Source organism: Microcebus murinus, chromosome 2 (assembly GCF_040939455.1).
Source record: "Microcebus murinus isolate Inina chromosome 2, M.murinus_Inina_mat1.0, whole genome shotgun sequence".
In the NCBI taxonomy this organism is placed as follows: domain Eukaryota; kingdom Metazoa; phylum Chordata; class Mammalia; order Primates; family Cheirogaleidae; genus Microcebus; species Microcebus murinus.
Window position 1 is genome coordinate 98,558,339 of NC_134105.1, and position 25,242 is coordinate 98,583,580.

General features: G+C 40.9%; 2 protein-coding genes across 3 annotated transcripts in view; one reads left to right on the top strand and one right to left on the bottom strand.

Annotated features, from left to right (window-relative positions):
• RNF115 (ring finger protein 115) overlaps nucleotides 1-3,564 on the bottom strand; it is a 61,274-nt gene extending 57,710 nt beyond the window's left edge. The window contains exon 1 of one of the 2 annotated variants that reach the window (XM_012761920.3): nucleotides 3,307-3,564. In XM_012761920.3, coding sequence (XP_012617374.1) covers nucleotides 3,307-3,408 — 102 coding nt within the window. In that variant the 5' untranslated portion in view covers nucleotides 3,409-3,564. The remainder of the gene's footprint in view (nucleotides 1-3,306) is intronic. The other variant, XM_012761921.3, reaches the window with a different exon arrangement.
• Nucleotides 3,565-3,758: 194 nt separating this feature from the next.
• POLR3C (RNA polymerase III subunit C) lies at nucleotides 3,759-20,799 on the top strand. The gene is made up of 15 exons (XM_012761919.3): nucleotides 3,759-3,907; nucleotides 5,416-5,581; nucleotides 6,688-6,943; nucleotides 7,054-7,239; nucleotides 9,038-9,126; nucleotides 11,492-11,596; nucleotides 11,731-11,823; nucleotides 15,597-15,677; nucleotides 15,933-15,984; nucleotides 16,721-16,781; nucleotides 17,216-17,366; nucleotides 18,109-18,210; nucleotides 18,348-18,397; nucleotides 18,803-18,952; nucleotides 20,645-20,799. The coding sequence occupies exons 2-15, from the start codon at nucleotides 5,435-5,437 to the stop codon at nucleotides 20,724-20,726; spliced, it is 1,605 nt and encodes a 534-aa protein (XP_012617373.2). The 5' UTR covers nucleotides 3,759-3,907; nucleotides 5,416-5,434; the 3' UTR covers nucleotides 20,727-20,799.
• Nucleotides 20,800-25,242: the final 4,443 nt, after the last annotated feature.

Here is a 25,242-nt window from a genome sequence, read left to right on the forward strand (position 1 = left end):
TAACCTACATTGCATTAGACACACTCCAATCTCTCTCAGAAGTTATAACCAAAACTATTTCTCTCAATATACACATTAAAGTTAGCCGGGCCCATCAATCCTTTAGAGTGGTAGGACTGATAAGAAAAATGATAAAACAAAACCCTAAGAGTAGTCTCAGGGCTGAACCTTGGGTAAGCTATTGCTATTGCCTGTACACACCTCTTACTGTATCAAGAAATGCTATATCCTAGAGATTAGAGAAGGGAGAAGAAATAATAAGAATTATTAAACCTTGCAACCTAGTCCCACTGAACACAATTGTACTCTGCTATAGGGTGAATAACACAGCAAGAAATAAAATGGCTCTGAAGCAGTCCTACCCACTGAACGGGGTGAAGTAACCTAGTAATAACTCATTAAAAGCTGACGTAAACTCAATACTCAGCCTCCAGTGTTCAGTAAGGACAGCACTCATGGGTGATGATTTTTGACATCTAATTATCACAACAAGAGTCAGTACCCTCTTGAGATGCAAATTCAGTTAAGATAAAGAAAAACTTTATTCATGATATTACTTAGTCTGGCTATCCTCAGAAAGACACCAGGTTTCTCATATCTGTTGAGTTCAAGAAACAGTGCATACCTACGCTATACACTGGCTAAAGTGAAGGAATCTCAAGCTTACATAAAAATTATTTTTAAAAAAATGTTTCATTGTCCTGTATATGTCTATATCTATATATATTAATATATATAAAACACAAATCATATTATAACTTACCAGTGTTTGAGTTGGTTTTTCAATAGCAGAGACAGATTTGTACTGAACTTACTGACCCAGTCATTCCTACAACCAACATTTTCAAGATAACTGTCTGGGGTTAAGGATATTAGAAATGGTCATGAAACAAGATGAAGTTCACTGGCTCATATACAACTCAAAACTATAACGCTGACCTCACTGAACCTTTTCCTAAAAAATGTGTTACAACAACGATTTAGTACTACTATACATCAAGGTGACTACAGTTAATAACAAATTATATACTTGAAAATTGCTAAGCCAATAGATTTTAAGTGTTCTCACCACAAAAAAAAGGTATGTGAGGTAATACATATGTTAAATAGCTTGATTTATCCATTCCACAATGTATACATGTATCAAAACATGTTGTACACTATAAAAATATGGTGTACAACAACTTTAAAGAAAAACAACAATCATTTACTAAATGTTTCTCCCTTCTTCCTCAATACTCTCTTCCTTTTTCTACCTCACAGTCTGTGGAATTCTCAATCTGAAGTCTTCCTAGCCTTCAAAACCCAATCTAATCCAACTTCATCTGTCACTACTTCCCAGACTGCACCACAATATCCCCCACTCTCTGAATTCTAATGCACATATTATCCATCCGCATTCACATTATGCTGTTACATTTTCCACATTTGTCTTGTCTTTCCAAAAATACTCTGAGATCCTTAAGGGCAGGAACTACATACTCCTCCATATCACCTCCAGGACATCCAGAAGAAAACCTTCTATGTATTTACAGGAAGCATTTGGTTATATTCAATTGTGTTAGGCCTCAATTCACAAATAAGGCACTACAGCTAATAAATCAAACTATTATGATCAAGAACTTCTCCAGGTATTAACTAAGGCTTAGAAAAACACCTATAAAGCCTTTCAAATTATCTCTTTGAAGTGAGGACTTGAAGTGATAAGAAGAAAAGTTCTAATAAGTTATGGAAATTTAGATTGTCTTCTCATTCTTACAGGCAAAACAGTGAACAGCAACACAAGATAGCACATTCAACAACATGTCACTGCTCTCACACACACTAACTGAATTCCAGAGTCCCTCTCTATGCTGAGAGAGTTTTGGAAACTCTGATGTCTGCAGGATAAAAACAAGGCACCCGCTCTGCCCAGCACTAAAATATGGCAAAAAGCACATCAACACACAGCAAAATCAGCAAGTAAAACGAAGTAGCATTTAGATGAAACTATGACTATGAAATTGGGGGTGGGGCAAATAGGAAAGAGAATGACATAAAATCCTGAAAAAAATAAAGGTTTAGGGTGAAAAGGCTATAGAATACCCTTTAGGCACGTATTCACTGGACTCTATTTGTGTTTCAAGAAGATATACAGACACACTTTAGAAGGATTTTCTCCTACATTGTATCTGAGACACTATAAATACAGAGGTAAATTGTCCTGTCTTAAGACTGAACCTGGACAATTCTAAGGAAAAGAACCATAACTAATTCTATAAAGCCTGCTTTTCAAGGATAGGATTACATTCACCGTGGTAGGTCTCCTCGAAGTAGCTATATAACCCAACCCAAAACAGCTTCCGGGTTGGGGGTGCGGGTCCTGGCGCTGGCTAGCACGTAGCAGAAGTGTTTCCTTCACAACTATAGCACTGCCTCTCTAGGGGCTAACAGACACCCTGGCAGAAAATGGTGAAAACCAATTTTATGTCAGAGGAAGCAGTCCCCAACAGTCTGTCTTGCATCGTTTTTTGTTTGTTTGTTTGTTTGTTTGTAAACCAAGAAAGAGATTAGGGGAGGGGGGCGGGTAAGGGAGGTGATACTAAAGACCCTGGCAGCATGACAGCCAAAACAAACGAAGTTGAAACAGTATATCCTGCCTTCTTCCTAAAGCCTTTTCCTTTCAATAGTGATAGGGAGTGCAGGCAAATCTGCAAGTCACTAGTACACCGCTGTTTTCACTTTCACTAGAACCCCAGAAACCACTGAAGAGCGAACTCCCCCTCTCTGCCTCACAGTTACCTTCCAACCCTCTCTTTCTGTGCTTCCTTCCTTCTCTAGAGACAATCGAATAGGGACAATCCTCAGCAATCCGCTATTGCTTCACTGAGGATGGGGGAGGCGGAGGATCTGGTGAAAAGTGGAAAGGAAATAGGGAAGGTGAGAAGCAACAGCGGAAAGAGTATGGGAGGGGGGGTCATCGTGGGAAGGAGACAAGGTGAAAAGAGTGCAAGAAAATTGAGGGGAGAGTTGTCAGAGAAGAGCTTGCTAGGGAAGACAAAAAGAAGGAGGGGGCAGGTGGAGGGAAGAGGAAATGAGGGGCAGGTGGAGCTGCTGAGGAGGAAACAGAGCTGGGCAGGAGTTACGGAGCCAGGGCAGAGACGCCCAGGGGTTGTTGGGGCCAGCGACCGGAGACGGTGGGCAGCAGGTATTCGGAAGATCGATGTCAGGGGAATCGGGGGTATGCAGAAAGCTTAAGACCCAGTCCCGGAACATAGGGGCCAGGTATCTATGCGGTGCCTGAGCGCAGAGGATTTGGGTTCTTACCGGTAGTTTGGGGTTGACCTCGCCCTTGCAAAAGTGACAGAAAAACCGGTGCGCGGCTACAGCTGCGCCCGCATCGGCCCCGGCCGCCGAAGCCTCCGCCATTTTTGTCTTCCGCCGCGGCTGTCCGAGAGGGCAGCTGGCCCGCTCCTCGCCAGGCCGCTACCGCCCGGCTGCAGTCCCAGCCGCCGCCGCCTCCTCAGTGCGGCCCGCTGCTCCGGAGCCCGCAGGATCACGTGAGTCTGCCAGGCCCAGAGAGGCGGCGGCGCGGACTGCAACCCCGCGGCCCGCCCCCCAGCACCAGAGAGGCGCAAAAAGGAGAATACGCCTGCCGCGGCCCGCCCGCCGGCTCCCCAAACAGCCCCTCGCCAGTCCTCCAACTTTCTAGCGAGAAGAAAGAAAGAGCGTCCCCGGAAGCCAGCGAAACTCTGGGGTAGAGCGGCACGCGTTTTTCCTTTTCCGCGTCCTGCTGGTTGGCCGTCCTCTTCCGAAAAAGGGCCGCGGGCTCCCCCTCTGCTCCGGCGGCTAGCAGGAGCCACGGGAAGACGTCGTGGAGAGCTCGAGGGAGTTAGGCTTGGAGCTTCTGGATTGTACTGACCCTGAGGTTAGTGTAAAATGCTGTCTGAGAGAGGCTTCCCTGACTGTGGACCAGGAGAGACCAATTTGGGGACGGGAACCTGCGTGAAGGGAATGACGAGCTAGGAGCCAATAAGGGTCTGGAGATGCTTCTGCAAAGACACGTAGTTGGGTAAAGTAGGTCTATCTTGTGATACTGAGGCTGGGGGGCCAAGACTTGGCTTCTAAGGAATTGAGAGAAATAAATGAACAATGTTTTGTAGCTTGTGATAAGGAAGTAATCGTATAATCAGCTATGTCTGTTTCCGATTGTGTCTACTTTGTCAAAGAATAGAAATTTCAGAGTTAAATATTTTCCTGCAAACAACATAACTTCATCTCCTATTTGAAACAGCCTGTTGAGAAGCTGTCCTTTACCTCCTAACTTTTTTATAAATTGTCATTTCCTTCATGGGCTGGAAATGACACTGCCTGTTCACTCCCACTGGGCTGTGAACAGAGACCATAATTTTTCCAAGCAATGAAGTGTAGAATCTGAAGACTGTGACAGACTGCAAAATCATCTACTCCCAATCTATAAAGAAAATTAGAATCACACATAATCCCTTAAAGATAAATTTGATGTACAGTCTTCTTATTTCCTAATGCATACATGTTTTTATTTACTGTAATTGAATTTCAGCCTATACTCCTCTTTGCAGTTTGTGTCTATCATTTAATACATAATGAATAATTTTCTGTGCTAATACATATCCATTTTAAATGCTGGTATATTATTTTGTCTGAGTATGGTATAATTTATTGTTAGACATTAGGTTGTTTCCAGTATATCAGTAGTATAAAGAAAATTGATGATTCTTTTTATTATTTCCTTGGAATATAATATCCAAAATGAAATTATTGGGTCAAAGATATGAAAGGTTTTTTTGTGTGTTTTTTTTTTTTTGATACAACATCTTGCTCTGTCACCTGGACTAGAGTACAGTGGCATCATCATAGCTCATTGCAACCTCAAACTCCTGGGTTCAAGTGATCCTCCTGCCTCAGTCTCCTGAGTAGCTGGGACTACAGGCACACACCACCACAGCTAGCTAATTTTTCTATTTTTTGTAGAGATGAGGTCTCACTCTTGCTTGGGCTGGTCTTGAACTCCTAGCCTCAAGCCATCTTCCCAGCTCGGCCTCCTAAAGTGCTAGGATTATAGGCATGAGCCACCATACCTGGTGAAATGCAAGATTTTAAGGTTTTTTATATGTATTATCCAATTGCCCTCTAGAAATAACACATGAATTTTTTTTTTTTTTACATGCTCTGTCACCCAGGCTGTAGTACAGTGATGTGATTATAGCTCACAGCAGCTTCCAACTCCTGGCCTCAAGTGCTCCTCCTGCCTCAGCCTTCCACAGTGAGGGGTTTACAGGCATAAGCCACCTTGCCCAGCCAGAATACAAGAATTTACATTCAGCAGCTCTACTCCCAACACAAAAGGAAGACTTTCTGTTATACATTTTTGGTCGTTGTTTTTTTTCCCCCTAGCTCTGAGACTCCCAGGACAATGACTCAAGCAGAAATTAAGCTATGTTCTTTGTTGCTACAAGAGCATTTTGGAGAGATTGTAGAAAAAATTGGAGTCCACTTAATCAGAACTGGCAGCCAGCCCCTGAGAGTAATTGCCCATGACACAGGAACATCACTGGATCAGGTATGTTTAAATAAATGACATTAATTTGTTCTTCATTTCTTTCATTAATTTCTTTTACCTACCTTTGAATATTGTTACTCCCCACCCCAGAAAATGGAAAATGGCAAAGCCTACCTTAGGATGAGAAGTGTTGTTTGGGGATAAAGAGGATAGGACTTAGGCCCCAAGGTTCTGCTTCTCAATGTGTTCCTAGTTCATTAATGGCTTCTTAGGGAAATCTTTGCTCTTCTTTTTTTTTTTTTTGAGACAGAGTCTAGCCTAGGCTAGAGTGAGTGCCGTGGCGTCAGCCTAGCTCACAGCAACGTCAAACTCCTGGGCTCAAGCGATCCTCCTGCCTCAGCCTCCCGAGTAGCTGGGACTACAGGCACGAGCCACCATGCTCGGCTGATTTTTATATGTATATATTAGTTGGCCAATTAATTTCTTTCTTTTTTTTTTTTTTTTTTTTTTTTTTGAGACAGAGTCTCACTTTGTTGCCCAGGCTAGAGTGAGTGCCGTGGCGTCAGCCTAGCTCACAGCAACCTCAAACTCCTGGGCTTGAGCGATCCTTCTGCCTCAGCCTCCCAAGTAGCTGGGACTACAGGCATGCGCCACCATGCCCGGCTAATTTTTTATATATATATATCAGTTGGCCAATTAATTTCTTTGTATTTATAATAGAGACGGGGTCTTGCTCTTGCTCAGGCTGGTTTTGAACTCCTGACCTTGAGCAATCCGCCCGCCTCAGCCTCCCAGAGTGCTAGGATTACAGGCGTGAGCCACCGCGCCCGGCTAGATCTTTGCTCTTCTTATGCCATATCTCATTTATTTAGAATGAATCTACTAATCTCAATATTACCTTTAAGGAATGAGAATGACAGAAGGAAAGTAAATTGTATGTTGAAAGATAAGTATCAGAGGAATATATGTATAATAGCAAGGAATCTTCCTTATTTCTTCTATTAGTGTGTGATTATTATTAGCTACTCCAATGAAGAGAGGACATAAGCACAGAGATTCTTATCCAGCTACCTCCTGATACTTAGTAAGCTATTGGACAAAAAATTGCCAGCAATAATGAACTATATCTTCAGATCTTTCCTTTCTTCCTTTTGGGTCCTATCTAGGTGAAAAAAGCCCTTTGTGTCCTCATCCAACATAACCTGGTAACTTATCAAGTGCACAAACGTGGTGTGGTGGAATATGAAGCCCAGTGTAGCCGGGTGTTGCGGATGCTTAGGTATCCCCGGTATATCTATACTACCAAAACGCTATACAGTGACACTGGAGAGCTGATTGTTGAGGAGCTCCTGTTGAATGGCAAACTGACAATGTCAGCTGTCATTAAGAAGGTGGCAGACCGGCTCACAGAGACCATGGAAGGTCGGTACTCTATCCATGGCTATTAACAAAATCATAGATTGGCTAGCCACACAAGTGGACCCTCAGCTATTTTAGACCATCTCACCTGCCTCTTTTCCTCTGTTGTACAGATGGCAAGACCATGGACTATGCTGAGGTATCAAGCACATTTGTGCGACTGGCAGACACACACTTTGTACAGCGCTGTCCCTTGGTAGCTACCACTGAGAGTTCAGACCCTGGGCTACCACCACCTGCCCCCACACTTGTCATTAATGAAAAGGATATGTACCTGGTTCCTAAACTGAGCTTGATCGGTAAGGAATTTTGACCTTTGGAACTGTGACTTGCCCTAATTGTGGATTCTTCTTTTTTTTATTGTTAAATACATGAATCAGTTGAGCATTTACGAAATTATTTGCTATGTGCCAGACATTGTGGTATTTAGTAATGAAAAAACCATGGTCACTGCCTTTATGGGGCTTAACTCTAGTATAGGAGATATACATTAATCAAATAATCATGTAGGCATATAATTAACAAACTCATAAGTACAATGAAGGAAAAGTATGAGATATTATGAAAATATATAATGGGATACTGATTTATCAGGAGGTTTAGGGCACATGTTTCTTTGAGAAAATAGCATCTGAGCCAAGATATGAAACAGAAATAGAAGCTAACCCGTGAGGTAACAGAGGGTAAGCATTTTTGGCAAAGGGAATAGTATATAGTGACCAAAAAAATAGAACATTTGAGGAAGTGAAAGAAGGTCAGTATAGCTAAAGCATGGTAAACAAATGAAAGTGAGGCATGAGATAAATAAAGTTAGAGAGACAGGCAGGGGTCTGATCTCAGAAGCTAAGCAGGGTCGGTCCTAGTTAGTACTGGATATGAGATAGGCAGGGGCTAGATCAAGCAAGACCTTATAGAATATTTGTTCTTTATCCTAAGAGCAAAGGAAAACCACTAAAGGATTTTAAGCCAGGAAGTGACATGATATAATTTACATTTTTAAAAGATTTTCTGTCTACAGAAAGGATGGGAGGTTGAGACAAAGGTAAATGTAGACAGACTGGTAAAACTTATATATAGAAGAGTGAAGAAGATAAGTATCAAGAATGACATCTGGCCGGGCACGGTGGCTCACGCCTGTAATCCTAGCATTCTGGGAGGCCGAGGCGGGCAGATTGTTCGAGGTCAGGAGTTAGAAACCAGCCTGAGCAAGAGCAAGACCCCGTCTCTACTATAAATAGAAAGAAATTAATTGACCAACTAATATATATAGAAAAAACTAGCCAGACATGGTGGTGCATGCCTGTAGTCCCAGCTACTTGGGAGGCTGAGGCAGGAGGATTGCTTGAGCCCAGGAGTTTAAGGTTGCTGTGAGCTAGGTTGACGCCACGGGCCTCGCTCTAGCTGGGCAACAAAGCGAGACTCTTTGTCTCAAAAAAAAAAAAGGAATGACATCTACGTGTCTGACTTGTACATGTCATGTGAGAGGAAGGCAGTACCATTTGCTCTGAGAGAAAGCACTGGAGGAGGACCAGTTTGAGGGAGAAAAATTTTGAATTTCCTTTTGAATATGCTGAGTTTCAGGTGACTTCATCATTTACTTGAGCTTCTTCTGTTTCCTCAGTCTTTTTTTTTTTTTTTTTTTTTTTTTGAGACAGTCTCATTCTGTTGCCCTGGCTAGAGTATCATGGCATCAGCCTATCTCACAGCAACTTGAAACTCCTGGGCTCAAGCAATCCTTCTGCCTCAGCCTCCCGAGTAGCTGGGACTACAGGCACGCACCACCTTGCCCGGCTAAGTTTTTCTATATATTTTTAGTTGACCAATTAATTTCTTTCTATTTTTAGTAGAGACAGCGTCTCGCTGTTGCTCGGGCTGGTTTCGAACTCCTGACCTTGAGCAATCCACCCTCCTCGGCCTCCCAGAGTGCTAGGATTATAGGCGTGAGCCACCACACCCGGCCTGGTTCCTCAGTCTCTTAAGCAACTCTAACCTAGAGGCAGCTGTAGATATCTTTGGGATGAAGAGATACCTCATGTTTGGCCATTTCCTGTCATGATATGAGATATGGCCTAATTGCTCCGTTGTTTTATTTGGCAGGAAAAGGTAAAAGGAGGAGATCATCTGACGAAGATGCTGCTGGGGAGCCCAAGGCCAAGAGATCAAAACATACTGCAGATAACAAAGAGGTAATGGGGCTTTTTTGATTAGGAGTCCTCACCCTGAAGCAGGCCAGAAAGAGCACCCAGATAACAAGCCCCAAGAGAGCTTAAATGTTCATGAGTTAAGAAGTAGATTATATACTTCATTAAATATTGGCCAGGTATAGACCAATGAAGAGTGAAGTCCATTGTTGTCTCCCTTCTGAGGCTTAACTTCATTCATTGAACAGAGGTAACACAGCTTATGCCAAAAAAGAGCCCAGAAAAAGTTTAAATTGTTCAGTATGGCTAGAACCTATGGACCCATAGGGGCCAGTGATGAGAAATGAGTCTAAAAAGATATACATAGACCTAAACTGCATTCAAATGCCTTCTCAGTATCCCTATAAAAATGTCTAATAAGCATCTCAAAATTAGTATAGCCAAAACAAAATAATTGATTTCTCCCTCCCAAATGTCTGCTCCCTCATAAATTTCCTCATCTTATTAAAGGACACAACCACCTAGGCTGACCACCTAGAATACCATAGTTTACTTAGGTTAAAATCCTTGGAACCTCTGATCTCACAGTAAATCCTGTCAGCCCAATTTCAAAAGTTAACTCAAGTCCAATCATTTCTCATCTTTTCCACTGCTATCCCCCTAGTCCAAGATACTGTTGTCTCTTGTCAATACTTTGCCAACTCTCCTTAATGGTCTCCCTACCTGCATTCTTACCTACTTAGCAGCCAAAATGACTTTCTAAATTCAAAGCAAAACAATATATCACTGATTGGACTCCTTTGATTGTTTCCCATTGCTCTTAGGAGAAATCCACACAATGCACTCCATAGCTTTCAACAGATTCTTCAAGCGAACTGTGACCCAAAAAGGGTAAAAAAAAGAGAGAAAGGCACTACTCTATGAGAAATGGGGAGAATAATGCAAAAGCAACAAGATTAGAAGCACAAAACCTAGTTACTCTTTTTATATGTCTACTACGTTAAAAAAAAAAAATGAAAACCAGTTAGGAGGCTGTTTAGAATCCAGTTAAGCCATGATTAGAGCCTGATATTAGATAATAACAGTAGAAATAAAAGTAGACATCTGACAAATATAAATAATGGATAGAATTTGGTAATGGGATGGTAAATGATGGAGAGCAAGGGGTTAGGGATAATACCTAAGTCTGTAGCTTAAGAAAATGGGTTGGTTATAGTATAGTTACCTGAAAACTTAAAAAACAGAACAGAGTGGAGGAACAGGTAAGAGCGTCAAACAGTCAGTTAGGTCTAGCATCTGGAGCTTAATAGAGAGTTCTGGAATTAATAGATTTGGAAAGGCATCAATAGTTGAAGAGCAGATAAAATTAGTATAGCATGTAGAATAAAAAGAAAGGAGGGCTATGGACAGAACCCTGAGGAACACCAGTATTTATAGGTAGGATTTGAAAAAGGAATCTGTGGAAACTGAGGAAGGGTAGCCAGGAAGATTAAAAGTAGCACCAAGAAAAAAGAAGTGTCATAAAATCCAAGAAGCCACATAAAGTTTTAAGGAGGAATAAAATGTCCAACCATGTCATATGCTTCTAAATGGTAAAATAAGATCAGAATTGGAAAGTATTCTTTGAATTTAGCAACAGGGAAGTCCTCAAGGACAATGGTGAAATTTCACTGGAATGCCAGTAACAATTGACATTTCAGTACAGTGGTGAAAATGGGTTGAGTAAATCTAGATGGAAATATAGCTGGGATGGCCAACTCTTCGAGAAGCTCAGCTATGACAGAAAGGAAGAGGATGGGAGACTTAAGGTTGAAGGAAAATTCTTCTAGACTAGAAGAGACTTGGACCACGTAAAGACTGATGAGAAGAAGGCAGTAAAAAAGGAGAGGCTGAAGATCTTAGAGGACAGGAGGGAAAATTGATCTGGATCCTTGAGAATGAATGAGAGGGTAAGGTCTAGGATACCAGTATGGGGATTAACCTTAAGTAATAGAAGGAACATTTTTCTGTTGTGATAAAAAGTGCGTGAAAATAGAAATTAAAAAAAAACAAAGAAATGTGATGGGGATGTGTGGACAAAGTTCAATGAGTTCTGGCTTAATGGCTTCTATTTTCTCTGTGAAATCAAAGGCAAGGTCATCTGCTTCCAGTGAGAAGGGAGGGGTCAGTGGGAGATTTTCAAGTAATGGACTAGTTAAAATATGAAGAGAAAGACTAGAGATAAGCTTACAGAACCTGTTTATAGTTGGGATTTGTTGAGACACTATCCACATGATTGAATGATTTTTCTCCAACCAATTTAGTTGGTACTATATAAGAAAAAAATGGTGAACAGTTAAATCCAAGCTCCTCACTAGAAAACTCTCCACTATATCTAAATGTTTCTTTCTAAGCCTTTTTTCTTCCTCAGCCCATTCCAGATGATGGGATTTATTGGCAGGCCAATCTTGACAGATTCCACCAGCACTTCCGTGACCAAGCCATTGTGAGTGCAGTTGCCAACAGGATGGACCAGGTAATGGTTAAGTGGGTCTGTCAGTGGTATTCAGGGACATTCATTTATTTATCAGATATAGGTAGTCATGGGACATAGCCAGAGCCAGGGGTAGCAAGGTGATTTCTGAATTAAAGTTTACTTTTCAAACCCAGACAAGCAGCGAGATCGTGCGGACCATGCTCCGGATGAGTGAGATTACCACCTCCTCTAGTGCCCCTTTCACCCAGCCATTGTCTTCCAATGAGGTGAGTTTAATGTTATTATGCTAGCTTTCTGACACACTCTTGGGTATTATAACAATTACTATACATAAAGCCTGGGGTTAGGTTGAGGTCTGTGCATTGAAAGAAAAAGGTGGCCTGGCGAGGTGGCTCACGCCTGTAATCCTAGCCCTCTGGGAGGCTGAGGCGGGCAGATTGCTCAAGGCCAGGAGTTCAAAACCAGCCTGAGCAAGAGCGAGACCCCGTCTCTACCATAAATAGAAAGAAATTAATTGGCCAACTGATATATATATATATATAAAATTAGCCGGGCATGGTGGCGCATGCCTGTAGTCCCAGCTACTCGGGAGGCTGAGGCAGAAGGATCGCTCGAGCCCAGGAGTTTGAGGTTGCTGTGAGCTAGGCTGACGCCATGGCACTCACTCTAGCCTGGGCAACAAAGCGAGACTCTGTCTCAAAAAAAAAAAAGAAAAAGGTTTTTATTGTTTGAGATGGGGCAAAGATTGTCTTCAGTTGGTGAGCACTGAAATATTTGGTCTCTTAGAATGTAGTTTTTAAAAATCTAAACCATTCTCTTAGTCAAAGTATCTGTCAAGTACAATCTATTCCTAAGTGTTTTAAAAATCCACTATTTAGACTCTGAGAGTGTCAGCCTCCCAGAGTGCTAGGATGACAGGCGTCAGCCACCACGCCCGGCCTGTTTTCTTCAAATATTAATTTTTTATATTATTAATTTGTTTTTAATATACCTGATTTTTAAATATTAATATTGTATCAAATACATTTTATTTATATTTCTATTACTTTCATAATTATACAGTCATTCATTGTTTAACAATGGGGATACATTCTGAGAAATGCATCATTAGGTTATTCCTTTATTGTACAACATCATAGAGTATACTTATACAAACCTAGTTGGTACAGCCTACCTCACACCTAGGCTACATAGTATAGCCTGTGGTTTCTAGGCTACAAACCTGTACAACGTATTACCGTACTGAATACCATAGCCAGTTATAACATAATGGTATGTATTTGTGTATCTAAACGTATCTAAAAACATAGAAAAGGTATGGTAAAGATACAGTTTGAAAGATAAAAATGGTACACTTATATAGGGCACTTGTTGGGAATGAAGCTTGCAGAACTGGAAGTTGCTCTGGGTGAGTCATTGAGTGAGTGGTAAGTGAATGTTAAGGCCTAAGACATTACTGCACACTACTGTGGATTTCATAAACACTGTACACTTAGGCTACACTAAACTGATTTTAAACAATATTTTTCTTTCTTTAATAATAAATTAAACTTAGCTTTCTGTACCTTTTTTACTTTATAAACTTTTTAATTTTTTTTAACTTTTTGACTCTTTCATAATAACACTTAGCTTAAAACACAAACACATTGCCAGGTGTGGTGGCTCATGCCTATAATCCTAGCACTCTGGGAGACCGAGGTGGGTGGATTGTTTGAGCTCAGGAGTTTGAGACCAGCTTGAGCAAGAACAAGACCCTGTCTCTACTAAAAAATATATAGAAAGAAATTAGCTGGACAACTAAAAAAAATATATATATAAAACTAGCTGGGCATGGTGGCGCATGCCTGTAGTCCTTGCTACTAGGGAGGCCGAGGCAGAAGGATTGCTTGAGCCCAGGAGTTTGAGGTTGCTGTGAGCTAGGCTGACGCCACGGCACTCTAGCCCTGGTAACAGAGTGAGACTGTGTCTCAAAAAAAAAAATCACAAAACACATTATACAACTATACAAAATTCTTTTTTTCTTTTTTTTACTTTTTAAACTTTTTTATTAAGAAATAAGCCCGGGCGCGGTGGCTCACGCCTGTAATCCTAGCTCTTGGGAGGCCGAGGCGGGCGGATTGCTCAAGGTCAGGAGTTCGAAACCAGCCTGAGCAAGAGCGAGACCCCGTCTCTACTATAAATAGAAAGAAATTAATTGGCCAACTGATATATATATATATAAAAAATTAGCCGGGCATGGTGGCGCATGCCTGTAGTCCCAGCTACTCGGGAGGCTGAGGCAGAAGGATCGCTCGAGCCCAGGAGTTTGAGGTTGCTGTGAGCTAGGCTGACGCCATGGCACTCACTCTAGCCTGGACAACAAAGCGAGACTCTGTCTCAAAAAAAAAAAAAAAAAAGAAATAAGATACACTGGGGCCTACACCCCAGGCCAACACAGGGTCAGGATCATCAGTGTCACTGTCTTCCACTTCACTATCTTGTCTCACTGGAAGGTCTTCATTGGCAATAACATGCATGATACTGTTATCTCCTATAATAACAATGCCTTCTTCTGGAAGACTTCCTAAAAGACCTGCCTGAGGCTGTTCTACAGTTAATTTTTTTTTTAATAAGTACAGGGAGTACAATCTAAAATATTGATAAAAATTATAGTATTGTAAATATAGAAATCAGTAATGTTGTCATTTATTATCATTATCAGTCATTATGTATTATATATAATTGAATGTGTTATAGCTTTGTTTGTCTGTTTGTTTGTTTTAGAGACGGGGTCTCACTCTGTTGCCCAAGCTGGAATGAGCAGCCTGATCATAGCTCCCTGCAGTCTCAAACTCCTGGGCTCAAGTGATTCTCCTGCGTCAGCCTCCTGAGTAGCTGGGACTACAGGTGTATACCACCATGCCCGGCTAACTTTTCTTATTATTTTGTAGAGACAGGGTCTTGCTATATTTCCCAAGCTGGCCTCAAACTCCTGGTCTCAAGTGATCCTCCCACCTTGCCCTCCCAATGTGCTGGGATTACAGGCGTGAGCCACCATGCTCAGCCATGTATGTGCTGTACTTTTATATGACTGGCAGCACAGAAGGTTTATTTACACCACAAACACATGAGTAATGCATTGCACTGTGATGCTGCACTATGATATTACAATAGCTACAACATCACAAGGCAATAAGGTGTTTCAGCTCCATTAAAATCTTATAGGACCACCATTGTACATGCACTCCATCATTGACTGAAACATTGTTAGGCAGCACATAACTGTAATTATTTAAATTAAATATTGTTCCTATGTTCCTATATTGTTCCTATATTCCTAAATATAAGTTTTTTCTCAGGAGTTCGAGACCAGCCTGGGTAACATAGTGAGACCCCATCTCTACAAAAAATTAAAGAATTAGCCTGGCATGGTGGCTTGCACCTATATAGTCCTAGCTACTCGGGAGGCTGAGGCAGGAGGATGGCTTGAGCCCAGGAGTTCCAGGTTGCAGTGAGCCATGATCATGCCTCTTGCCTGCCTGCCTGCCTGGGTAATGGAGCAAGACTCTGTTTTTACTTAGACCTTTTTTTATACGTAGTTCTAACATATATGTGGGAATATATATTTTTTAACCCCATAATGGGACTAGACTCCACAGACTGTTCTATAACTTTTTTTTTTTTATTTAGGCATATTATGGGGGTACAGATTTTAAGGTTTCAATAAATGCCCATTTCCCCCCTCCCCCCACAAGTGTTCTATAACTTTTTTTCATATGATAGTACATGTAAAATTTCTTTTCATATCAGTATGTATAGATCTGTCTCATTCTTTATAAATAGCTGTTTTGTATTCTACTTAATGGCCATGCTGTACTTTATTTTAATCAATTCCTTATTAGTGGACATTTGAAGCTTTCTAGTTTTTTATAAACAACGCTGCTGTGAATATTTTGGACATTTTTATACTTGTGATATCTAAAACTAAAACACCTTTATTTTACTAATGTCAGTAGTTCTAAGTTCCCAAAAACATTTGCAATGTCTTTTTGCTCCATAGATCTTCAGATCTCTACCTGTTGGCTATAACATCTCTAAGCAAGTTCTGGATCAGTATCTCACTCTGCTGGCAGATGATCCAGTAAGTCTGTTTTTGTTTTGTTTTGTTTTTTATTTAGTCTGCTCTGTTTACATTTTATTTCTGCCACTGATACCTAGTATCATTCTCCAGTAGCCACATTCTCTACCTAGCCAGCCCAGACAATTTCTCCACCGTCATCTGATAGGAAGGCTACCTGCTACAGACTCTTGGCCAAATTTACTCCATTGGAAACAGAATCACTGGACTTTCCATTCAGCTAACAGACTCTCTCTCTCTCTCCCTCTTTTTTAATAGCTAGAGTTTGTTGGAAAGTCTGGCGACAGTGGTGGCGGAATGTATGTCATCAGTATCCTTACCAGTTATTTCCTTACAGTCAGGCAGCCTGAACTTTGAAGCAGAATGGTGACTTATGAAAGAAAGATTTGGTAATGTTTAGTATACTAAATAAGTTAGAAAATTTAAATAATTTTTTTATGAATTTGTCTATGAATTTTCAATGAACCACACTGATAATAAAGAAGTAAAAAGAGGCCGGGCGTGGTGGCTCACGCCTGTAATCCTAGCACTTTGGGAGGCCGAGGCGGGCGGATTGCTCAAGGTCAGGAGTTCAAAACCACCCTGAGCGAGACCCCATCTCTACCAAATATAGAAATAAATTAATTGACCAACTAAAAATATATATACAAAAAATTAGCCGGGGATGGTGGCGCATGCCTGTAGTCCCAGCCACTCGGGAAGCTGAGGCAGGAGGATCGCTGAGCCCCGGAGATTGAGGTTGCTGTGAGCCAGGCTGACGCCACGGCACTCACTCTAGCCTGGGCAACAAAGTGAGACTCTGTCTCAAAAAAAAAAAAAAGAAGTAAAAAGGATTTTTAATTAACCAAATTTTCGTTAAGTAAAACCCTTACTTAAAAACCCTCATTTATTAAGGTTTTGAAATACTTATATACTATAAATGAAACCAATGTGAAAAACAAAATAGCATTTAATTTTTAAATATAAATCAGAGACTTAGTAATAAAACTAAGATCACATTGACCAGGCCAAAACATTATTGAGTGACCTTAATTCTCTATATAAAGACCTCCATAAGGCATTAGCATGCCTAGCCACAGCCACTCTGGAGTCCGTTGTACAGGAGAGGTAAGGGGGTCACTTTAATTAGGATTGGGGTCAGACATTTCCTATCTATACCCCATTTGAACAAGTAATTTGATTATTATGTAAGCAATGAATATAGCCACATCTTGGCACACTTTGCCCCATTTTTCACTGGACTGCTATAGATCCCACCTACTACTACTCTTTACCCTAAAATAACCTACTGTGTTATTCTCAATGATGCAAATCGACCGACCTCCCTAAAGCCTTTGCTTACAAATGCAGGAATTATGGCACTCAAATGAGTCAGCTGTGGGTACTATCACCAATCTGTGGAGCTATGAAAGAATTTTTTGATCACTGTTCCTCTCTGGTCCTGTCTCTACACATAAAATAGAACAACCACTGTCTGTGACTAGGAGCTAAAGTTAATCTTCTGTGTTGTCATGCCATTTGCTTTCTTCGTTCCTTTCCAGATTTGGGTCTCGCTGTGCCAGGATATTCCGACTAGTTTTGCAAAAGAAACACCTGGAGCAGAAGCAGGTAGAAGACTTTGCAATGATTCCTGCAAAGGAGGCAAAGGATATGCTATATAAGATGCTCTCAGAAAATTTCATATCACTCCAGGTAATGACTGGTGTAATAATTGCCAACCAACAAAGCTGACCTAGAGTGAGAAAAACTTCTGAGTCAAACATCCTGAACCCCTAAGCAAACTCTGTATCTAAGTCTGAGACAGAAAAATGATTCACAAAGACATAGCAAGCACTTGAAGGATAATATGAGTCTTTAATTGGCCTCGTAAGAAAGAAGCACAGCCAAGACAACGCCCCAAAGCCACCCTGCCCTTTTTCCCATCATTTCTGTCCTTTTCTCAAGCCTTAATTCTGTAATAGATTAAATCTATCAATAACATCTATTGGGTCCTTACAAAGCCATATAGTAGACATGGAGGTAGACAAAGAAGAAAATGGAATGGATTTTGGAATGAGATCACGGCTCTGCCTTACTCAGTTACATTGAGCAAGTTACCTACCATCATTTTTCCTATCTATAAAATGGTGATAGATGGTAATAATAAGAATAATATAATTTGTCATAAGGATCAAATACAATCTACTTGACACATAGACTTGCTCAGTAAAGATTAGTTGCCTTCTCTTTCTTCCCTGGAAGAAAATGGAAAGAACAGAGCAGCAAAACTCTCCATTTGGCTGATTATGACATAAACACAGATACTGAATGACTAAGGAAGAGGAAGGTATAAGTAAAAGAGAGGGCTGAGTAGCTCCAGATGGAATGGGTGTTTACTTTGCCAGATCTGAAGAACAGTATAATTTCTCTTATTTTTCTTTCTATGGATATATAGGAAATTCCCAAAACACCAGACCATGCTCCATCCAGGACTTTCTATTTATATACTGTGAACATCCTGTCAGCTGCCCGAATGTTGTTGCACAGATGCTACAAGGTAACCCAGTCTGGACCTTCTCCACATTCCCTCCCATACAGACAAATCTCACCCTTTACAATGCCCCCTTTACCCATTTTAACTGAGCTACTTGATTAGAACTATGTGCATTTGTTGTCATTCTTCTCTTTCCTCAGAGCATAGCCAACTTGATAGAAAGGAGGCAATTTGAAACCAAAGAGAGCAAGTGAGTAGCATTTTCAGTTATTTACATTTTTCAAGGTCAAAGGCCTGAAGGGAAATTTCTCATAGAAATAGAAACCAATAGAGATAACCAGTCTAGTTGTGTTGAATCATTGGATCATATTAGCATAAATCATGCAGCAGTCTACACTTTCTAACATACCTTCGATGAAATAACTCTTTAGATTAAATTTATGAGAAATGTACAAATGCACCAAACTTCAAATAAGAGGCAGTAAGAGTTTCAGAATAGAAGTTATATTTCCAAAGAAGTTTGTAACATCCTTAGAAGGTGATGTTATCCACTTTGACCAGGAATATAGTAAAAGGAGGGCATTGTACCTCAGAGATAAATGGTAAGGATCGCCAAGGTTAGGGAACATGCCTGACAGTTGTATTTGTCCAACAGGCGTCTACTAGAAAAGTCTCAGAGGGTAGAAGCCATTATTGCATCTATGCAGGCTACAGGGGCAGAGGAGGCACAGCTACAAGAAATAGAGGAGATGATCACAGCCCCTGAACGTCAGCAGCTAGAGACCCTGAAACGTAACGTCAACAAGTAAGCACCATAAACTTCAGACTTGTATTTCAAAATATCTTCCAGACAAATGTAGCTCAATATCCTGCAACCCCTCCAACTTAACATGAACAAACCTAAACTCGTCTTCTTCCCCAGTTCATTTAACAGAATTTAATCCACTTATTTTTTCTGAACTAGCAAGTCTGAAGACATTCTCAGCTGCTTCTCTTTTACCATACACGCTCTCTTATTGACCAGGTACTGTTAATTTTTTTAATAATGGATCAAGCCTTAATTCTGTAATAGATTAAATCTGTCAATAGCATCTATTAGGTCCTTATAGAGCCATGTAGTAGCCTCTATGAGGAAGAAGCTAACATGGATTTTGTTGCCTTGCTTTGTTGCCCAGGCTGACCTTGAGCTCCTTGGTTCGAGGGATCCTCCTGCCTCAGCCTCTCTAGTAGCAGGCATGAGCCACACACCCAGCTTAGTTTTACTTCAGTAATGTGTCTCACATCTGGACTTTCATCATGGTCCACATGCAGGCCATCATCACCTCTCTCCTAGACCTTCATAATGACCTCCTCCTCCAAACCATCTCTCAACAATGCTCTCAAAGTTATTTTTAAAATGATTAATAATATCACTCTCCTACTTTGTTATATATTGACTCCTTATATTTATAGTATAAGGAAACACTCCTTGATGTGACATACAGTGCGTTTCACAGTTTCATAACAGCCTATCTCTATTTTCATTTCCTTTCACTCCTCACCACTCACCTTAAGAGGGATTGCATTGAATCTTTGGAAATACTACAGTCTTAACAATATTAAATCTTCCAACCCATGAACACAGGAGGTACTTCCATTTATTTAGGTCTTCTTTAATTTCTTTCAGCAGTATTTGGGAGTGGCAGTTAGGGTTCTCAGTGTATAAGTCTTGCACCTCTGTTCTTAAATTAATTTCTAAGTATTTTTTTGATGCTAGTTTAGTGTTTTCTTATTTCAGTTTTGGATCGTTCATTGCTAGTGTATAAAACAATTTTTGTGTTGTGATTTTGTATTGTGCAACTTTATTAAATCATTCTAGTAATTTTTTGTGGATTCTTTGAGATTTTCTCTGTATAGGATCATGTTATCTATGAATAGAGATTTTTTTTTTTTTACTTCTTCCTTTTCAATCTGCATACCTTTTATTTCCTTTTCTTGCCTAATTCCCCTACCTAGACCCTCCTGTAAAAGGTTAAAGAGCAGACATCCTTGTCTTCCTCCTGATCTTAGGGGAAAAGCTTTCAGTCTTTCACCATTAAGTATGATGTTTGCTGTGGGTTTTTCCTTGATGGCTTTTAATGGGTTGGGAAAGTCCTCTTCCTAATCACCACTCACTTTAAGCTTCAGCCACTTTTCAGCTTCTTGCTATTTTAAAACACATTAGGTCCTTTTATTCCTATTCCTTTATATGTGCTATTCTTTCTCCTAGTTGCAAGTTAGACTGTAACTTTTCCCAAGACAGAGGCTCTATATTTTGCATCCTCAGCAGTTTGCACAGTGCCTGGCACATAAAAGATGCTTAGTAAATGGAAGCATGAACTATTGGTTCTCCTGCTTTCCACCCATTGCTCTCAAGGGCAGCTAAGCAATTCTTCATGGTGACACCCACCCCAGCTTCTAAGCTTAAATATGCTAATGAACATTCAGTCTGGGCAAATGCTTTCACTTTTTCACTCAGGTTGGATGCCAGTGAGATCCAGGTGGATGAAACCATCTTCCTGCTGGAGTCATACATCGAGAGTACCATGAAGAGACAATGACCCAAAAGAATCATTTTCCTCAAAAGATCTGGGGGGATGGAACGAACAATAAAGGAGGTTTCTGGATGCATTATTTGCAGTGCGATAAGTTGTACATTCTTGTGTGAAACTGCCTCTATCCCTGCATCTGAAAGAGTTTGCTGATTCTGGCCGGGTGCGGTGGCTCACGCCTGTAATCCTAGCACTCTGGGAGGCTGAGGCAGGTGGATTGCTCGAGGTCAGGAGTTCGAAACCAGCCTGAGCAAGAGTGAGACCCCGTCTCTACTATAAATAGAAAGAAATTAATTGGCCAACTAATATATATACCGAAAAAATTAGCCAGGCATGGTGGCACATGCCTGTAGTCCCAGCTACTCGGGAGGCTGAGGCAGGAGGATTGCTTGAGCCCAGGAGTTTGAGGTTGCTGTGAGCTAGGCTGACGCCACAGCACTCACTCTAGCCTGGGCAACAAAGTGAGACTCTGTCTCAAAAAAAAAAAAAAAAAGAATTTGCTGATTCTATCTTAGACCCATCACTGTATTCTCCCATCATCAACTCTTGGCAGTAGAAAGAACCTTAAATGAACTAGATTAGTCATCTATCAAATGCATCAGTTCCCAATCAAGAAGTCAGCCAAGCTTGTGTTTGAACATCCCAACAGTAGAAAACTTCTTCCTAAACAGTCAATTCCATTTTCAAAAGTCTACACCTGTTCTTTATTTTGTTGAGCTCACATTGTCTAGGGAATGTGAAAGACTAACATGGGGAGGTGGTTGCAGGGAGTTATTTTCAGGGCTAGCAGGTGGATTGGCCCAAGCAGTCACACTAGAATCTGGATAGAAGCCACATTCATTTGCCAGTCCCAAGCTTCTAGCACATCTAAAAATATGTATGTAGAACACTTAGCACAATGTCTGGCATATGGTGGGCACATAATAAATTACTGCCTTCTTCTTCTCTATGGTTCCTTAAAAGTGGTGACTCTATCAGTCAGCATTTTTTCAGGAAAAAAAATAAAAGTAAAAAGTATTTAAAAAAGAAAAAATGGTGACTCTAAATTCTTTCTCCCAGAATCATAGATATAATTTGTCCCAGCAGCTTCAATTCATTTAAAGCAATTAGATGTTGTTTTACCAGTATTTGTTCTAATTCTTTAAACATTTGAGTGCAATTAATTGCCAGCCACTATTCTAAACACAATATAAAAAGATAAATAAGATACCATCTCTGCCTTCAAGCCACTCTCCATCATCTAGGGAGTAACTTATGTTCCAAGTACTGGGTCAGGCCTTAGGGATACAAAGGAATAAGCCTTGAGCATACAGGCCTTGTGAGGGGAGACAACTAAGTAACAGAAAGCATTGGGGACCTATAGTAGAAAAGTAAGTGCTATGTCCAAAGGCAAGAAAGCATAAAGGATCAGACAGCAAAGGGAGCATAGAGGAAGTTACAATCTGTAGTTTAAAAGATCAGGATTTGTTTATTTACAAAGTATCCATCTGACATTAGAAAAAGGAGCTCAACTCAATAGCAAAAAATCTGATTTAAAAATGAGCAAAAGATCTCAATAGACATTTCTCAAAAGAAGACATACAAATGGTGACAAATAGATGAAACAATACTCATCACTAATCATCAGAGAAATGCAAATCAAAATCACAATGAGGGGTAGGCGCAGTGGCTCATGCCCATAATCCTAGCACTCTGGGAGACTGAGGCGGGAGGATCACTTGAGGTCAGGAGTTGGAGACCACCCTGAGCAAGAGGGAGACCCTGTCTCTAAAAATAGAAAAAATTAGCCCGATGTAGTGACATGCACCTGCAGTCCCAGCTACTCGGGAGGCTGAGTCAGAAGGATCACTGGAGCCCATGAGTTGGAAGTTGCAGTGAGCTATGACACCACGGCACTCTAGCCAGGGCAACAGAGAGAGAAAAAAAAAACCCACAAGGAGATAACATCTCACCCCAGTTAGAATGGCTTTTATCAAAAAGGAAATAATGGGCCGGGCGCTGTGGCTCACGCCTGTAATCCTAGCTCTTGGGAGGCCGAGGCGGGCGGATTGCTCAAGGTCAGGAGTTCAAAACCAGCCTGAGCAAGAGCGAGACCCCGTCTCTACTATAAATAGAAAGAAATTAATTGGCCAACTGATATATATATATAAAATTAGCCGGGCATAGTGGCGCATGCCTGTAATCCCAGCTACTCGGGAGGCTGAGGCAGAAGGATCACTCGAGCCCAGGAGTTTGAGGTTGCTGTGAGCTAGGCTGACGCCATGGCACTCACTCTAGCCTGGACAACAAAGCGAGACCCTGTCTCAAAAAAAAAAAAAAAAAAAAAAAAAGGAAATAATGAATGCTGGTGAGGATGTGGACAAAGGGAACCCTAGCACACTTGGTAGGAATGTAAATTAGTACAGCCACCATGGAAAAACATCATGGAGGTTCCTCAAAAAACTAAAAATAGGGCCGGGCGAGGTGGCTCACGCGTGTAATCCTAGCACTCTGGGAGGCTGAGGCGGGCAGATTGCTCAAGCTCAGGAGTTTGAAACCAGCCTGAGCAAGAGCAAGACCCCGTCTCTATTATAGATAGAAAGAAATTAATTGGCCAACTAATATATATAGAAAAAAACTAGCCAGGCATGGTGGCACATGCCTGTAGTCCCAGCTACTCGGGAGGCTGAGGCAGAAGGATCGCTTAAGCCCAGGAGTCTGAGGTTGCTGTGAGCTAGGCTGACGCCACGGCATTCACTCTAGCTTGAGCAACAAAGTGAGACTCTGTCTCAAAAAAAAAAAAAAAACTAAAAATAGGAATATGATCCAGCAATTCCACCACTGGGTATACATTCAAAAGAAAGGAAATCCATATAGTGAAGGGATACCTGCACTCCCATGTTTATTGCAACACTATTCACAACAGCTAAAATATGAAATCCACCTAAGCGCTCATCGACGGATAAAGAAAATGTGGTATATATACACAATGGAATACTATTCAGCCATTTAAAAAAATGAAATCCTGTCATTTGTAGCAATATGGATGGAACTGGAGGTCATCATGTTAAGTGAAATAAGCCAAGCACAGAAAGACAAATAGTAAATGTTCTCACAAATAGTAAATAGTAAATGTTCTCACAGAAAGACAAATAGTAAATAGCAACATGGATGGAACTGGAGGTCATCATGTTAAGTGAAATAAGCCAAGCTCAGAAAGATAAATAGTAAATGTTTAGCTCCCATATGTGGGAGCTAAAAAAGTGGATCTCATGAAGATAAAGAGTAGATTGGGGGTTACCAGATACCAAGTAGGGGTAAGGGGGAAGAGGAGTTGATTAATGTGTACAAATATACAATTAGAAGAACTCATGGTTCAATAGATCAGTAGGGTGACTATAACATTAATCTGTTGTACATTTCAAAATAGCTAAAAGAATAATCTGAATGTTCCTAGCATAAAGAAAAATACTTGAGCCCAGGAGTTCCAGGTTACAGTGAGCTATGATTGTGCCACTGCACTCCAGCCTGGGAGACAGAGCAAGACCCTGTCTATAAAAAGAAAGTAAAGACAAATTTAGAGTGGTGGGTATCCCAATCAATTACCCTGATTTGATTATATGAATATATCAAATTATCACATGTGCCCTGAAAATCTGTATATCTATTATGTATCAATTTAAAATAGCAAGTATGTTTATATATATATATATATTTTTTTTTTTTTTTACAGAGGAAAAGAATCCCAGAGGGGAGCAGCCTGTTTCTTGGGGAAACTACAAATAGATTATGACTAAAAAGTAGGCTATGGGCCTAATTGGTGCTAAAGAGACAGGGCAAAGACTGGTGGGTCCTGGCTGCTCTGCGCTAAGGAGTTTGTCTTATCCCGAGAGCAGTGGGGAGCAGTATGGATCAGATTTGTACTTTAGAAAGATCACTCTGACCATACTGTAGAGAATCAATTGAGTAGGGAAGGACTATTTGGAGATTTGCAAATAACACTTCAGGCAGAATGTGAAGAAGGCTTGAACTAGGGCACTGGAGGCTGGAGAGACGGAGAGTGAGACATGGAAGTGAGAAAGTTGGAGGTAGAATCTGCGGCATTTGTTTGCCATTTGAATGAAATGAAAGAAGGGAAGGTGGTGTCAAAAATGTTTCTTGATCAGATATCGACCACACAGCAAAAAAAAAAAAAAAAAAAAAAAATGTTTCTTGGGTGTCCAGCTTGGAGACAGATGTAATTAACTAATTTGGGGTAATGGCTTCTGTAATAGGTGTGCAAAGTGTTGTGGAAGGTGCTTACCGTTCGGCCTAGGGCCGGTAGGAGGTAACGTGAGCCCAGAATCATTCGGTCTGGGAATCATTGTCCTAAACAGAGAAGAATGAAAGAAAAGGGGAGCTGAAGAATTAGAGGTATTCTTCTTTGTCGTTAACGTTATATCCATGTATCTTCCACAAGAGTTGTGCCAGTATTTCCCGGGGACGTTCTGAAACCCGGCTTCCACCCGCCACCAGAGGGCAGCAAGCTGGCCGCAGCGACCTCAGA

Excerpts from the sequence above, each read along its gene's own strand:
- POLR3C (XM_012761919.3), top strand. The coding sequence starts at position 5,435 with ATGACTCAAGCAGAAATTAAGCTATGTTCTTTGTTGCTACAAGAGCAT. Across the intron at positions 9,127-11,491 it reads ATACTGCAGATAACAAAGAG|CCCATTCCAGATGATGGGAT; the intron begins GTAATGGGGCTT and ends TTTCTTCCTCAG. Across the intron at positions 11,597-11,730 it reads TTGCCAACAGGATGGACCAG|ACAAGCAGCGAGATCGTGCG; the intron begins GTAATGGTTAAG and ends TTTCAAACCCAG.